This window comes from Microtus ochrogaster, unplaced genomic scaffold, assembly GCF_000317375.1.
Source record: "Microtus ochrogaster isolate Prairie Vole_2 unplaced genomic scaffold, MicOch1.0 UNK33, whole genome shotgun sequence".
NCBI lineage: Eukaryota > Metazoa > Chordata > Mammalia > Rodentia > Cricetidae > Microtus > Microtus ochrogaster.
In genome coordinates, this window is record NW_004949131.1 from 3,951,350 (window position 1) to 3,966,876 (window position 15,527).

A 15,527-nucleotide genomic window follows, 5' to 3' on the forward strand; every position below is an offset into this window, starting at 1 on the left:
TGTGAGCTGCAGAGTTTAAAGTTGGCAACCTGAGTTTGAGCCCCAGAACCCACATAAAGGTGTATGGCCTCCACACGTATGCCACAGCACCCCACCACATCCTCACAATAATAATAAATCAAATGGGAGACCCTGCCCGTCCTTCTCATTCCCGCTCATCTGCTGGAGTGAGCCCACTGCATTCAGCTGTGAGTTATCCTCCTTGCACTCCTATGCAGAGTTACACAGACAGATACACTTGCTACAAAGAATTCTGTTTTTTTAATGCAGGGTCTCACTATGTAGCCACTATGGTCATATGTACATCAGGCTGGCCTTGAGCTCACAGAGACTTTCTTGCCTCTGTCTCCAGAGTGCTGGGATTAAAGGCACGCACCCCACCACACCTGACATCTATTTTTTTTTCATTAGATATAGTGATTTGGTAGGAAGTATGCACCCACCAACCCACCACAGTTCCCACCCCTTCACTGTCCTCTCTAGACTCCTTTTTTTTTTTTTTTTTTTTTTGGCTGTACTCATGGACCCTGTTGAGCTCTCCCTGAGCTGTGGAGGCCCAAGAGGTTGCCCCACACTGGCACGCCTGGCAGGGCAGGGAGCAGAGGAGAGAGCAGTTGGCTTTCTCCACCCTCTGATTGTAAACCTCAAAGATTCAGCTTCACCCCGTAGAGGAGGCAAAGGCCACATCCAAGCTCTGCCCGAGAATGGAACGGGATGTCAATGTGGACCGAGCTCTAGGAAGCTGGGAGCAGCGCTCCAGCTGTATGCTCTGAAGCACGTGCCCCCCTCTCTGGCCCATGTCTCATCTGAGTGATGGCAAGTGTGACCTATCAGTTCCATCATGGAATGAGTCACAGTAAGAGTCTGGAGCTGAAGTGATACTGACCTTGTTCTTGTGATGACCTTGGAGGCACTGGTCCAAGCAAGAGGCAAACAAGGCCCAGTAAAAGAGGCTCCAAATAGCCACGTTCGTATATGGAACAGAATATCAGTAAAGCTGTAATGCTCTCTTGTTAGTAGAAACCAGAAGTAAATGACAGAACAAAAATTAGATAGAAGGTGGGGCTGTAGAGACCCAGTGATTAAGAGCACTGACTGTTCTTCCAGAGGACCCGGGTTCAATTCCCAGCACCCACATGGCAGCTCACAATTGTAACTCCAGTTTCAGGGGATTTGACACTCTCACACCAATGCACATGAAACCAAATTAAATAAATTATGAAAATAAGATCCAGCAGCATATGCTTGAGATCCCAGCACTCAGGGGAAGAAGGCAGTAGGATTAGAAATTTAAGGTCACTGGGTGGTGGTGGCACAAACCTTTAGTCCTAGCATTTAGGACGCAGAGGCAGGCAGCTCTCAGTGAGTTCGAAGTTAGCCTAGTCTACATAGCGAGTTCCAGGACATTACACAGAGAAACCCTATTTTGAAAATAAACAAAAAAAAAATAAAAATAATTAAAAAAAACCTTAAGGTCATCCTTAGCATCTGATGATCCTGCCTCAAAAATAGTAAATACACAAATAAGTCACAGTAAAGCAAGAAGCAAGTCATGGGCCGGCAGATCCTGGAGAGCAGTTTGCCAGGTGAGAGGCACACACATGCCTGCTGTGCTGGAAGCATGATGGGTAAGGAGCAGGAGAGGTGGGAGGTGGGCAGAACACAGCCGGTGGAGGCCACCTCCCTGCACAGTGGTGGTGATAGGTAAGCCTTTGAGGGAAAGAACAGGTTTTTTATGATGCCACCTGATTTATTTTTAAAAGGGTCCATTTTAGCCACTACTAAGAGTGGACTGTAGGGAATGAGTTGGAACAATCCAGCCAGCATGGCAGGAATTACACCAGATAATGGAGCCCCTGGGAACTGGATAGAGAGAAAGAACAGAAACTATCAAACAGGAGATGGCGAGGAAGTCATCACCACCCACCATCTGGAGGCTGGAGGGATAACAGGAGGAGACAGTGATGGGCTCATCCAGTCAGGTCATCTTGCAAGAACAAGAGCACAGAGAAGGCTCCATGAAGGAAGCCAAAGGGACAGAGAGAGAAGCTGTCTTCCACAGAGGGCTGTAGAGGCCCAGGCTACGCACCAAAGGGGAAGCGCCCTGGCTTCCTCCTACCTCCCACTCTCCAGTCTTCTGCTCATTTAACTTCCATTGGCTGGATACCTCCAGAAGCCTGGGGAGGACAGGGTAGGTAGAGGTAGGCAGAGTGGGGAAGAAGCCTAAGGACAAATCGGAGGAGCAGCTTGAGGTGCAGAAGCAAATGCCAGGCCAGTCAGGAGGATGCTGCTGTGCTCTGGAGGGGGGCGGGCAGCAGTAGTGGCTGCGGCGCTCTGGGGGGCAGCAGTAGTGTCTGTGGCGCTCTGGGGGGCAGCAGTAGTGTCTGCGGCGCTCTGGGGGGCAGCAGTAGTGGCAGGGAGGTACCACAATGAGATTGAGATGAGATGTGATGTGCATGGATTCCCACGATCTCGGCGGACTGGACCGGGTGTAGGAGCAAGGACAGCTAGAAAGCTGGGAAGCCCTAATGTGAGGCGCAATTTGCTAAGATTCTGCAAGGAGCCAGTTAGGGAACAGTCAAGAGTCCTACTTCTGTTCAGGACACAGGATGTTTGACATGCCCATTAGTCGAAGTCTGGTTCAAGGAAGGAGGCACTTCATTCAGATACCTAATAGGTTCTCCGTGTCTAGGTAGTTTTTGCCATGGGTTATTGTAACCTGATCATGTGCCCCACTGGAGTTCAGGGCTTTCCTTGAGCCACCTACCAGGCGGGGGTGAGGGTGTGAGGAGTGGGGAGTAGAAATGACTCTAACTGGCCATGACTAAAGGTTTTGTGTTTGTTTGTTTTGTTTTTCCGAGACAGGCTTTCTCTGTGTGAACAGCCCAGGCTGTCCCAGAACTCACTTTGTTCAGACCAGGCTGACTTGGAACACACAGAGATCCGCCTGCCTCTACCTCCCGTGTGCTGGATTAAAGGTGTGCGCCACACTGCCTGGCAGGACTGACTTTCATGTGGATAGTTTATTTACTCAAGCTGCACGTTCTGAGGCTGGGAAGAGGTAGCTTCCTAAAGCACGTGTCAGGGGGTGCTTTTTAGAAGAGAGCTGGCTTGCCAGCAGTGAAAGTACTAGACCAACCAATAGACCAACCAAGCATCCGTGTTTTGGTTTTTTTTTCCCCCCTTAGGCCTCCTCCACAAGTGAGATGTAAAGTAAACTGACTGAGCAGCCACTCTGTGCCATGCCCTGAGATTTTTTTCTCCTTCCCTCAGAACTCCTGGGTGGGGGGCGGGGGGTGTCCAAGCAAACCTAAAAGTTTTCCTGACTGATTCCTCGAGAAAAGTACTGCCTGACCTAGCTACCCTCCACGTCCCTCTGTCCGTCCGTCCATGTGCAACTCCCCCCCCCCCCCGCACAAAGCAGGGAAGGGTCTGGGTTCAGTAAGCTGTACCCTTGGGCAGTTTCACAGAAGAGCCTCCAGTCTCCAGCTGGCAGCTGCTAGGACCAAGGGGGCTGGCGCCAGGCCCTGCTCCTCCCTTACTAGCTGTGTGTATCTCCAAAGGACAGCATCAGAGTGACAGCCGGTACCATCTCCGCAAAGTCTGAGTTGCTGGCGCTGGGCTAGGGAAGGGGGAGAAAGCCGAGCCAGGCTCAGCTTTGCATCCACCCATAGGGCCTACCAAAACCCAGAAGAAGATCGCAGCTTGGGCGTCGGAGTCACCTCCTGGGCAGCCTACGAGGTGAGAGGCCCTGAGGAGCATGGGGCAGGTTATGGGACTCCTGGAGCTGGAGGCTCCATTTCGCTCTCCCCATAGCAACCCCAGAGAAGCTTGAGCGCTCAGATGGCTAACAACACGGGAATAAGCGCCACCGAACTCGTGGGCTCGGTGGGGTTGATCCTGGCCATTCTCGTAGAGGTGGGGGCCGTGCTGGGCAATGGCACGCTGCTCGTGGTGGTGCTGCGCACTCCCGGGCTGCAAGATGCCTTCTACCTGGCGCACCTGTGCGTTGTGGACCTGCTGGCAGCCGCCTCCATCATGCCTCTGGGCCTGCTGGCCGGGCCGCCCGGGCTGGGGAGTGTGCCCCTGGACCCCTCATCATGCCGGGCGGCACGCTTCCTCTCAGCGGCTCTGCTCCCCGCCTGCACACTCGGCGTGGCTGCTCTCGGCCTGGCGCGCTACCGTCTCATAGTGCACCCGCTGCGGCCAGGCGCGCGCCCGGCGCCAGCGCTAGTGCTCACCGCCGTGTGGGCGGCGGCCGCGCTCCTGGGAGCGCTCTCCTTGCTCGGGCCACCTCCCGCGCCACCACCGGCTCCGGCTCGCTGCTCCGTCCTGGCCGGAGGACTCGGGCCCTTCCGGCCGCTCTGGGCCCTGCTGGCCTTTGCGCTGCCTGCCCTGCTACTGCTGGCCGCCTACGGTAGCATCTTCCTGGTGGCGCGGCGCGCCGCTCTCCAGCCCCCGCGAGGGACACGGCTCCGCTCCGACTCTCTAGACAGCCGCCTCTCCTTCTTACCACCCCTCCGGCCACGTTTACCCGGGGGCAAGGCGGCCCTGGCCCCAGCCCTGGCCTTGGGCCAGTTTGCAGCCTGCTGGCTGCCGTATGGCTGTGCATGCTTGGCACCCGCGGCTCGCGCTGCAGCAGCCGAGGCGGCTGTCACCTGGGTAGCCTACTCCGCCTTCGCGGCTCACCCCTTCCTCTATGGCCTGCTGCAGCGCCCGGTGCGCTTGGCGCTGGGCCGTCTCACTCGCCGGGCACTGTCTAGGCCCCTGAAAGTCCGTATGCCGCAGGCCTGGCACCCGCGGACACTCGTTCAGCGCCTTCAGGGGCTTCGGAAGGGCCCAGGGCAGGCACCAGAACAGACCCCAGAATTGGCAGGACAGAACTCAAGTGTGCCAGAAGCCACCTGAGAGATTTCTCCTGGACTGGAGAAGGAAGTGGGACCAGGGGGCCACATCTCCCCCTGCACAAGTCGTGGCAGGTACTCTGCCCGGACTGCTGACTGAAACGGGAGAGAGGGTGGTACTTAACGTAGTCTAGTGAGGTTTCTCAGGAACCTGATTCTGAGCCCAATACTACCTGTGTTCCTTTCCTGGGGCCTCGGCTTTCCCATCTGTACCCTGTACCATCTCCTAAGGACCCCTCCAGTGTATGCTTTTTAAATTCATGGGTACTCCCTGGCCCAGAGGGGAGAAATGCAGGCGTGGGCACAGAAAGAAGGGTCCTAAGAGCTCACAGCCAAAGGATGAGGGTCCTGGTTACAGCCACAGCAGGAGGAACCAGTGGGGAGACATTCAGAAGATATCCCCGCCATCTGTGCCATTACTCAGACGGCTCAGCAAACAGCCCGACTGGTTTGGTGCTGAAGACAGGAGACTGAACACATGACCCCTGAAAGGGCCCTGCGATTTCACCCCAGAACTGACATGTGGAAAGGGCTGTGGATCAACTGGGGCTGCATTCACAGATTGAGGTTCTTCGGGGTTCCAGCTACACCCTCCCACTGGAAGTTTTGTCACCCCAACAGCAGTATTATTTCATGGCTTTCTGGTCGCTGAGAATATTTATTCAAAAACAGGGATTGAAAAAACTGTACAGAGAATCTGCTGCTGAGACCTGGGCCCCTGCCCCAGGCCACTCCCCCGGCAATAGGCAGAGCCCTCTCTTTGGGTTGCCCCCTGACAAGCCCAGCCAGTCTATTCCAGTCAAAAGGGTATCAGTGGAAGCAGCAGAATCTGCAGGGGATGAAGAGAAGCTTGGCCCCAGCCACCCCTCACTCTCCTCCAGTTCCCACTGGGGCAGCAGGCCAAAGGCCCAAAGGGATGGAGGACATGAGCAGCCTCCCACCTCAGGGCACTAGAGAGGCCCCGGCCATTCCCGGCATCCAAGCATAGGTCTGAAGGGGTGGAGCCCCTGCTCTGGGGCTGCCATAGCTCCTAGAACCCAGGGCCAGAAACTGTCCCCTCTCTGAGGAGGAACTCCAAAGATGGAGCAGGGTAGGGGGTGCATCCATGCGTCTGGCATTACTGGCGCTTGAGACCCCATGGTAGAGTCTCCTTGGGCAGGAAGGACGTGGAGGCAGCCCCTGCTGGCGGTCCTGCCTGCCCCGGCCTGGGCCTCAGCCGGCCTCAGTAGGGAGAGAATTTCTGCCGTTCAGCTTTCTTGCTCCCATTGGCCGCTGCCATCTTGGCAGTGTAGGCCGCCAAGCCCGGCGGTGGCCCTGGGGAAGCAGGTGGTAGAGCCAAGAAGGGCACAGGCTTGAGGCCGATGAAGTTGGAGAGGGAGATGGCATAAGGTGTGCCCAGCAGGCCTGGGGGAGCTGTGGGCAGGGCCGTCAGGGGTGGCGAGAAAGGGGTGGGCAGGTCTGCGGGGGCTGAGCCAGGTGTCCCCCCAGAGGTAGACTTGGCCGTCTCTAGACTGGAGAGAGGGACACAGAGGGGAGGTGAAAGGAAAGGTGGGGATGAGACAGGGGCCATGAAGTTAGCCAAAAGATGGGAGGGGAACAGTGGTACGGGGTGGGGGTGTTTCGGGCAAGAATAGCAAAGGTACAAAGGCAGGGAGGGTAGAAAATACAAGCAGATATAACTTGGGGTAAGAAGAAAACTAGGAAGGACCCAGGCAAAACCAACAGTGGGGAGACAGGAGGGGTGGATACAGGCGTAATAAATGAGGCACATGAATGACATAGGTAGAATACAGCAGGAAAAAGAGAGGGGCTGAGGAGCAGCAGGGGATTGGTCCAGAGACAGGAGGTTATCCCTTCCTTCCCACCCGTGCTCTCCCACCGCCTGCCCCATGCTCACCAGGCAGTGATGAGGTACTGAGCCAGGGCAATGGATACAGGTGAGCCAGTAATGGTCACATGCCGCTCCCCAGCACCCTCTGCTTGGTTCCCAATCTTAATATGTGCCCCTGACATCTGCCGGATCTCGCTGATCTTGCTGCCCTGGCGTCCGATCACACAGCCAATCAGCTAGGGGGAAGGCAGAATTTAACCCTGAGCAAGGTCTAGGCCCCTGGATCCCTTCACCACCCTCCAGCCCCCCCACCTTCTGCTCACATCATTGGGAACCAGGAACTCCTGCGAGCTGGTCTGTGTGCTGGGATCCAGTCCTAAGGCAGAAGAGAAAGACTGAGCGTGGTTCTTGTTCTCTATGGGCCTCCCACGTCCACTGCAGGGATGCCTAGCCCCTCCTACCTCCCTTAGCCGGAGCTGCTTACCTGGCACCACACTGGCTGGGGCAAAGGGAACTGCGTGGCCTGAGAGCTGCTGGAGCTTGGTGACCTGAGCCAGAGAACAGGGTCAGAGGTTAGAGGGGGCAATTCAGGAAGGTGTGTCTCAGGCTGTGGGTCACTCACCTCTGCAGGGGCCACTGCTCCATACTGACCCTGGACAGAGAAACCCTGTGGGGCAAAACGGTCGAAAAGGGAGCTGCTGTGACAGTTTGGCCAGATCACTCCCTGTGCCCTCCGCAGACACCCCCCCAATTTTCTAGTCCACTCCCTCCTCCACCTTGATCCCCCGTCTCCAGTAAGGCTCCTAGCCTCTCCTGATGCTGCCCTCACCTGGTTGGCGGAGAGCAGGACAGTGCCTAGGGAGAGGCTTGGATGATATGGGATAGTGGCTCCTTTGGGCGGGGACTAGAAGACACAAATGGAAAAGCTTTGTCAGATCAGGCCTCCCCAAGAATCCAATGGCCTTAAGGCATTCCCATGGCTTCCATGAAAATGTATCCCAGAGTGCCTTAAGCTTATAATCAGTCCATGGCTGTAGCTCTGCTTGCCCCACCCCACCTGATGTTACAGCCATAAGGTTTGGATGGTGACAAGCACTTGGAGCCCTCTCCTGCCCTCCCCCTGGCTGCCCACCCCCAGTCCCCATCCCACCCCCGACTCTGGGAAGCACCTCCAGAATAACAGCACATATCTGGCGCACACACAGGATGATGGCATCAGGCACCCCAGACACGGTAACAGCACGCTCTGTGGAATTGGGGAGCAGGTCCCCTGCCACCTGCACCTGGGCTCCCGTAGTCTACAAATAGAAAATAGTACCCACTTCTGTCAACTCCAATAGCCAAGAGAAAGGGCAGCTCCGGAGCTCTAGTTCCCTCTCCCCTTGATGGGTAGAAGACATACGCCCAAGGGTGATGTCTCTCTGCTCACCTCTCGGATCTCCTTGATTTTGGTGCCTGCCTTCCCAATCAGTGATCCACACTGGCTGGCAGGGATGACAAGGCGCAAGGTCACCGGAGGTCTGGAGACACTGCCGCCATTTGCAGGAGCAGCACAAAGGTCCTGGGGCAGAGAGACAGTGAGTCGGCCTCTTATGCCCCTGCTACTCCCCCACACTCCCTCAAGTACTTTCCTGAAGAAGGATAGGGAGAAACCCTCCTTCCCAGACCTCCTCCAAAAGAACACAGCCTTGGACTTGACCTTCCCTCCCACATAGCCACTATCTGGAGACCTGGAGACAGGGTCAAGTTTCTCACAGGCAGCCACCCTCAGACTCCCATCCCAGTTAGGCACAAACCTCATCCAGCTTGAAGGCAATCATGGAGACGGCGTGGAAGACGGCGGCTGTAGAGCCAGTGATGGTAGTAATCCGCTCAGGGCAGGAGCCCTCAGAGATGGTTATCCTGGCACTGCTCTGCAGGTGTGGGACAAGCGCCGGGCAGCAGGCATCCTCCCCGCTGTGGTGCCAGGGATCTGTCTGCCTGCCCCAGTCACTAGAAACTGGCATTCTTCTGGGCACTCAGTTATCCCAGGTGCGGTGATTCAGAGGAAAGGATGGCCACCTCCCTTCCCTTCAACATCAGGGCCCTGGGCTCCTCCCCTGACCCCATCTTTACCTGCTCCCGGATTCTCTTTACAGTCTCTCCCTTCTGTGGGAGACAAAAACCAAGATTCCTAAGTGGTAGCCCCTTAACCAGGGCTGAGGCTCAAGTTGAGGGGAACATACAGAGAACTGGACACCTACCTTCCCAATGATGCTTCCCACTTCCTGTAGAGATAACAAGAGAGGACTCAGATGGGTATGAATGCCCCAGGCTCAGGAAGGAAGCCCACTGAGACCAGACATGTGCTGCCCCAGGGCTCTGCCAGCCCCACCCACTCACCTTCCCATGCATCAACATCCGCAGCGTGAGAGTGATGCTAAGCTCTGGCTCCTCCTCCAGCCCCGCATCTGAACTGCTCATTCTGTCAGGCGGGGCTGGGGCCACAGTGGCCTGGGAATGTGTCCACGCTGTGGCCGTGGCTCAGCTGGCTGTGGACAGGGCAGCAGAAAAGAGAGTCTGAGAGGAGCCCTAGTTTCCTGGCCACTGCCACCTAGGGGACTGCAGAGCCAGGCCAGCCAAACTCAAAGAGGAGGGAGATAGCCTGGGCCTTGAGTTCTAAATGTCCTTCTGACCACTGTATTTGTGCGCTTCTTCCTGGCTGTGTAATCCTGGTCACTGAAGCCTTCTGGACCTCAGTCATCCAACCCAGAAAATAACTACCGAATCCTATCCTCTAAATATATAAGAGTTTAAAAAAATGAGACAATCTTTTGACAGATACCCAATTTCCCTTCCTCACAAGTCTTTGTTTTTATTTATTAAAATTTTATTTGTTATTTATTAAAGATTTCTGTCTCTTCCCCGCCACCGCCTCCCATTTCCTTCCCCCTCCCCCAATCAAGTCTCCCTCCCTAGTCAGCCCAAAGAGCAATCAGGGTTCCCTGCCCTGTGGGAAGTCCAAGGACCACCCACATCCATCCAGGTCTAGTAAGGTGAGCATCCAAACTGCCTAGGCTCCCACAAAGCCAGTACGTGCAGATGTCAGGGAATTAGAGCTCACTGGTTCAATGCTTGTCTAGAATATATGTGGTCCTAGGTCTGGGCACCAGAATCGGAGGAGAGGGACTTAATGAAGAGGTCTGGACGGCTGTGAGAAACCACAGGACGGCTTCCTCCCTCACTTGGAAGGGAAGATTCCCATAGACTGAGCCTCCACTGTGGAATCAAGGATAAAACCTTACTCTGGGCCAGGCACAGTAGCCCGGGCCAATAAACTCAGATGTACCCAGTCTAAGGCAGGAGAATCTCATTCAAGGGTAGCCTTGGCTATGTAGTGAGATCCAGCTTCAAAAAAGGAAAGAGAAGTTTACCCTAAATATGAGGTACCTGCTTCCAGAGGCAGGGCTGGCTGGCTGGCTGGCTTAACAATGGTGGAGAAGAGGCCAAAGAGGAAGCTGAAGCCTAGCAAAGGTTTGGGACAGGAGGCCCATAAGGCGAGTTCCCAATGACTCGGGGCCATTAGAGGAGAAGGTCACTGCAGACCACATGAGGCATGACCCGCTCAACCCGACATGGGGAAAAGGTAGGCTCTCTCTACATCTCTCTCTGATCTCTTTCCTATGTTCTCAGAATGGTCCTGTGTGCAGGGGGCACGAAGTGTGAAAACTGGCCACATACCCCACCTAGAGCACACTACTGTACCAGAGACATGGCACCGGAACTCCATTCCCATACACATCAGAGACGATCTGTCTCCCTGGGACTGGTAATGGATAAGAGAAGGATTTGGTGGGCTGCAGGAATGTCAAGGCCATTAACTGATGGAGCAAGGCCGAGCCTGAGATTAGCTTCCAGGATTAGTTTAGCCGCCAACCCTCCCCACCCGACCCCTTTTCATGCCTCAACTTAATCCTGAACCTTAATCCTCCTCAGAAATCCTTCAGCAGCGGCTGTCTCCCCCCATGGCCCAGCCTTGATGGTGAGCTCACTGGGGACTAGAACTCGAGGAGGACCATGGAACCAACTGGTGCCAACAGAGAACCTGGACCCAGACATCACTAACCATAGGAATTCTTTCTGCCTAGAAGGGTGTTGGGACAAAGGATAAGTGGTCCCCAATGGGAATACTTTGTCAGCCCTCTGTCCTATCCGGACATGAGGGTCCAGGTTTCAGAGCTCTGCCCAAAGCCTTCCTCCGAATGTCTTGTGCCAGCCAGAGTTTGGGTATGGAGTGGTTAGGGAGTTCCCAACCTCGCTTTCTCTTGGATACCTGAGTGAGCCACTGTACCAAACTGCAGTCTCCTTTCCTCCTTGGATGGGGACAGTCAGGATGGCAGCATTGTCCCCACATGTTTTTTCTCAGGTGCCCACTTCTTCCATTTGAGTTCAGCCATAGAACTCGCCACAGGGTGGAGACCAGCAATAGATTTGGGGCCTGTGTTCTTTGGGCATCCTGGCCAGCCCTGCGCTGGCTGCCCTTGCTAGACATTCCCCTGGCTGCCTGCACTTCCCCCATCAAAGCGCCTGTGATGACGTGCATGGTTTCTGTCTCCCTGGACAGCCAAGCCTGGGAGCCCCTTAGAACAGGAGCCAAAGCTGCCACCTTCTCCTTGTGTCCCCAGCGCTCAGTCCAGAGCCAAGCTGGAGAGGGTGCTCAGACATATCAGGGACAGGAGCAAATGAATTTGCACCACAGGAGGGTCTGTAACCTGCCCAAGGTCACAGAAAGAAGGGGTGTAGTGGGAAGAATGGGGTCAACAAGCTCCTGTAGGACCGGACCAGGCTCCATTTGGGGCCCATTTAGAGCTGTTCCGGTCTTGGTCTTTAGTCCTTTTCTGAAGTGGGATCTAGATTGCAGTGGCCTGGGGAGCCTCTGCCTGGCCAGTGGACAGTCATCCTGTTTGGAAAACGCTGATGGTTTATCTGGGGCCATAGGATCTTAAGCTCCAGAATTCCGTGGACCCTTAATTGAGTGACAAACTGTGGGAGATCTGAAAGCAGTCTTCCTAGCACTTCTTGTGACCCCAGGAAAAAATGGACTGTGGGCGAAAATGTTAGTCTTGCTAGGAAGATGCCTAGATCTGCAGCAGAGACCCACTGCCCCAAATTCAATAGGTGACCTTGGCCTTCCCTGGCCTGGATCTGGATTTACCCACCTGCACTGTTTGGGGAGTCAGGGAAAGGGAGAGTTAGTTGCTGGTTGCTGGTATCTCTGTGTTCCGAGAGACCCTTGAGTTTTTCCTATCTTTTGGAAAGAAGGAGGCTCCTGACCCTCCTTCAGGCCCTTCTCCAGAGTCCTAAGCATAAATAGCCCCACTGGGCATTCATTACCAGATGCCCTGTTTGCACTGGGGTTTTAAGGAGTATCTTGCCCCTTCAGTCTGGTGGGGCCCCAGGTCTCTGCTAGGCCACCCACGTGGCAGCCACACAGCATGCCACACTGACCTCCAGCTCACCTCTGAGGGTGCCCAGCCCCCTCTGGTCAGCAGAGCTCCCTGGCAGAACATCCCACTCTCAGACCAATCCTCTGACCTCGGTTCTTCCTTCTTCTGCTTCCCAGGCCCCCTCCCCAGTCCAAGTGCCTACTCCTTCTGAACCTGGCTTCCTGCCACTCTGGCTGGAGGGGCTGGGGGGGGGGTGACAGCTGTGTAAGCGAAGGCTGCCCCCTTCCTGCCCCTCCCCCCAGCTGTCTCTCTCCTATGACAGCTGTCCAATCAAAGGGTCGGGGGGGCTTAGCCAGCCCCCCCCCCACATGCAGGGATCAAGTGTCCTCCCTGGCTTTGTTCTAGTGTAAGAACAATCCAGGGGAGGGGAGGGCTCTGGGGCCAGTTGAACCAAGCAGGCTGTCCCGCCCCTCGGGGGATTCCCTCTGTTCAGTGTGTCTGGACCACTAGAGACTGTGAACCCACCTGGGCTGCAGAAGGCTGGGGGAATCCAGTCTCCAACTTCACCTCATATCTCATGCCCACCTTAGCACTCCTATGTAGCCTCATTCAACCCTTAATCCGAAAACAGTCAGGCTGGCCACACCCAATGAAGCTGGGGAATGGCTAAGCATCGGGCATGGCAGGGTGTGGCAGGAGGGTGACCACTAGGCCTTGGTGAGGGGGTTGGCGGCCTTGAGACCTCCTGGCTCCCTTGTTCCTCCCGTACTCTGGGCATGCTCACCCTTGCTGGTTAGCCTGGTCTCCACAAAACTGCCCAGCATCCTCAGACTTATGCACCCATCTCAGCCTTTCAACCTCCCAGGATGGCCAATCATCCGTAGTTAGGAGGGAGGAGACGGGGGGGGGGGGGGGGAAGCAGACACGGAAACTAGGGGAGCAGTTGTAGACTCTGGTTTCTTGATTCAAGTCTGTCTGGTACAGTGCCAGGGAAGAGGAACATAGAAGATGATAAACTGGTGGGTGCCAGGAATGCTATACCCCCTAGAGTCGCCCAAGACATGGCAGACATGAAGACATGGCAGAGGGAAACCAAGGCAGGCTCAGGCCCTGCTCAGTGCTACTGTCTATCCAAGTTGAAAAAGCTCTCCAATCGCCATTCTCCATGCCGAAGACTATGCTCACTCTGCTATTTACCAACCATCCATGGATCCCCAGGACCCAAGGGATAAAACCTGACCTCTATGCACCAGCAATGGAGGCCTCCAAGGTCCAGCCCCTACCAGCTTCTCCTGTCACACCTCTGCCTCATCCCAGGCCACAAAATGGGTCTAGAACCTCAGACAGAGTCTTTGCCTGGCTGACACTCCCAGCTTGAAATACTTATCCCCTTCACTCTCTGGCAAAAGTCTTCTCAAATGCCTCCTCCTCCATGGAGCCTTCCAACCTTTCAATTCGAATGAAATTTCTCTGGCCTCTGTGCTTCCCAAAGACACAGCTACAAGTCAAAAGAGGCCCAGTGGGCATTTCTGAGCCTATCTTTCTGCTACAGAAGAATAGGAAATCTGAAACAGGACCTGGCCCCAGGGAAGCGGGGAGTTAGGGCTCACAGGCCCTGGAACACTGCAGATCATCACACCTCAGAGTGTTGGGGCTGTAAAGCACATGGCAGAATCAGGACATGCCTGATCAGAATTCCAAGTTCCGGCCCAGCATCCCAGGCCTAGGGGCTCACTCGGCATGTTGCTGAAGTGAGGAATTTGAGAGTTCTGAGAGACCAGAACAGGTCCCCCAGCAGGGAGAGGAGTGGGTAGAAATGCCCTGGTGTGAGATAGGTCTCACAGCATTGAGGTGGGTTCAACCAATCACAACTAGAAAAGCCTCACCAATCAGGAGGCGAACCTGAGGCCTAGGGAGGAAGGGAGTTGTTTAGACGGCTGCATAGGATGTGACAGGCAGGCCAGGAGAACCCCTGGGTCCACCTGGACAGCCCAGACCCCTTTCCATCAAGAGCTAAGTAGTGGTGATAGAGGCTGGAGGAGAACAGGGATAAGAGTAGGAGGGTGGACAGAGCCTGTCTGGGGCCATAGGGTGGGGCAGGCTAGCCTCTCTGCAGCCTGGGCCTGCCAGGGTGTGTGGGCCGCCCGCTCCCAGCCCCCCACCCTGAGCATGCAAAGAGAACAATCCCCTTGTGTTTGGGCAGCCTGAGCCTGCATGCTGATGAAGGCTAGGGGGTGGGGGCTGGGATGGGGTGCTTTGAAAGTTGAGGGGGTTCCAGGACCTAGAGGGATAATATCTTCAAATGAAGAAACAATAGACCCCCCCAGGTGCTGGCTCTGAGGCCACCAGGGTGACCCCCCTGAACAACCTGAGTCAGAGACCAACTCCTGACCAATGCCCAGCTGGGGTCTGAGAGCTCTTTACAAGGGGAAGAAGGGTCTCTGGGGACACATGCCTTGTTGGTCCAGAAAAAAAGGTAACCATCCTGGGCTTGGTGGGGACCCACAGCCACACATCCTGAGAGAAGCGGTGTGAGTGGACCATGGTACATCCCCTTGAAGACCATTCCCTTGGGTGCCAGGATGGGGCGGGGCCCTGGGTGCCACAGGTCTCAAGATGGCGGGCCTGGTTTAGGAGAGTGAGGAGGTGGGCACCTCCCTCTCCTGGCCAGGCATGCATGAGGGCCAGGTTGAAGGAAGTAGCAGAGCCCCTTCACCTCCGCCCCATCACAGTACCCAGGCCAAGAGCTGGAGATGAAGAGCCACAGGGAATGAGGGACCACTTTGTGCTCTCCATCCCGCCCCCCCCCCCCCTTGGCCTGGAGTCTGGCTCCTCCAAGGACTGCAGAGAATGGGAAGGGGTGTGTGTGAGCCAGGAGCTGCAGAGAATGGCAGATGAGAAGAGAGATGAAGTAGAACCCGAACCTGGGCCATGAGGTCCAGAACGAAGAGCAAGCTCAAAGGACAGAAACAGCGAATAGGATGGGAGCCTCAAACCTGCTATCTAAGGTCCAAGAAATCCCTCCCTGAAATGGGGTGTTCCTCTGGAAAACCAACGCCCCCCACCTGTGCAGGCCTCAGCCGAACTGGACAGGGACCGTGCTCCTCGCAGTTCCCCCAGGATCGCGGTCGGTGCACACAGGAGCGGATCCCCCTCCCCAGCGAACCCCCAAACTTCATGGCCCGCGGTGCCCCGCCCGGCCCTCGCCTTACCTCGCTGGGGTTGTTCTGCGGCGGCGGCAGCGGCGGCGCGGCGGCTGGGCCGCTCAGTCCCACATTGTCCCCGGGAAAGGCGGCCGCTCACAACTGCGAGTGACATCAGCTGCGAACAATGAGGGGTTTGACAGGCGCGGAGCCCGGCCGGCCC

General features: G+C 55.8%; 2 protein-coding genes across 3 annotated transcripts; one reads left to right on the forward strand and one right to left on the reverse strand.

The window, feature by feature from the left end:
• The first annotated feature begins 3,580 nt into the window (after window positions 1-3,580).
• Gpr62 (G protein-coupled receptor 62) lies at window positions 3,581-5,458 on the forward strand. Its single transcript, XM_005368488.2, has one exon. It carries the CDS (start codon window positions 3,844-3,846, stop codon window positions 4,906-4,908), a length of 1,065 nt encoding a protein of 354 aa, XP_005368545.1. The 5' UTR covers window positions 3,581-3,843; the 3' UTR covers window positions 4,909-5,458.
• Window positions 5,459-5,549: 91 nt separating this feature from the next.
• Pcbp4 (poly(rC) binding protein 4) lies at window positions 5,550-15,521 on the reverse strand. 2 transcript variants are annotated; one of them, XM_026789943.1, is made up of 13 exons: window positions 15,374-15,521; window positions 9,118-9,266; window positions 8,979-9,002; window positions 8,851-8,883; window positions 8,532-8,648; window positions 8,165-8,296; window positions 7,905-8,033; window positions 7,565-7,639; window positions 7,358-7,402; window positions 7,220-7,283; window positions 7,059-7,111; window positions 6,802-6,971; window positions 5,550-6,218 (listed from the first exon to the last, which is right to left on the reverse strand). In XM_026789943.1, exons 2-13 carry the CDS (start codon window positions 9,196-9,198, stop codon window positions 6,152-6,154), a joined length of 990 nt encoding a protein of 329 aa, XP_026645744.1. In that variant the 5' UTR covers window positions 9,199-9,266; window positions 15,374-15,521; the 3' UTR covers window positions 5,550-6,151. The 2 variants fall into 2 exon arrangements, with proteins under 2 accessions (XP_026645744.1, XP_026645743.1); XM_026789942.1 differs by having other exon boundaries at window positions 5,550-6,415.
• Between the last annotated feature and the right edge of the window lie 6 nt (window positions 15,522-15,527).

Bases quoted from the DNA above. Each gene is read 5' to 3' on its own strand.
- Gpr62 (XM_005368488.2), top strand. From the start codon at position 3,844: ATGGCTAACAACACGGGAATAAGCGCCACCGAACTCGTGGGCTCGGTG.
- Pcbp4 (XM_026789942.1), bottom strand. From the start codon at position 9,198: ATGAGCAGTTCAGATGCGGGGCTGGAGGAGGAGCCAGAGCTTAGCATC. The intron at 8,649-8,850 runs GTAAAGATGGGG...CCACACCTGCAG, and splicing joins TAAAGAGAATCCGGGAGCAG to AGCAGTGCCAGGATAACCAT. The intron at 7,284-7,357 runs GTGAGTGACCCA...TCTCTGGCTCAG, and splicing joins GAGCAGTGGCCCCTGCAGAG to GTCACCAAGCTCCAGCAGCT.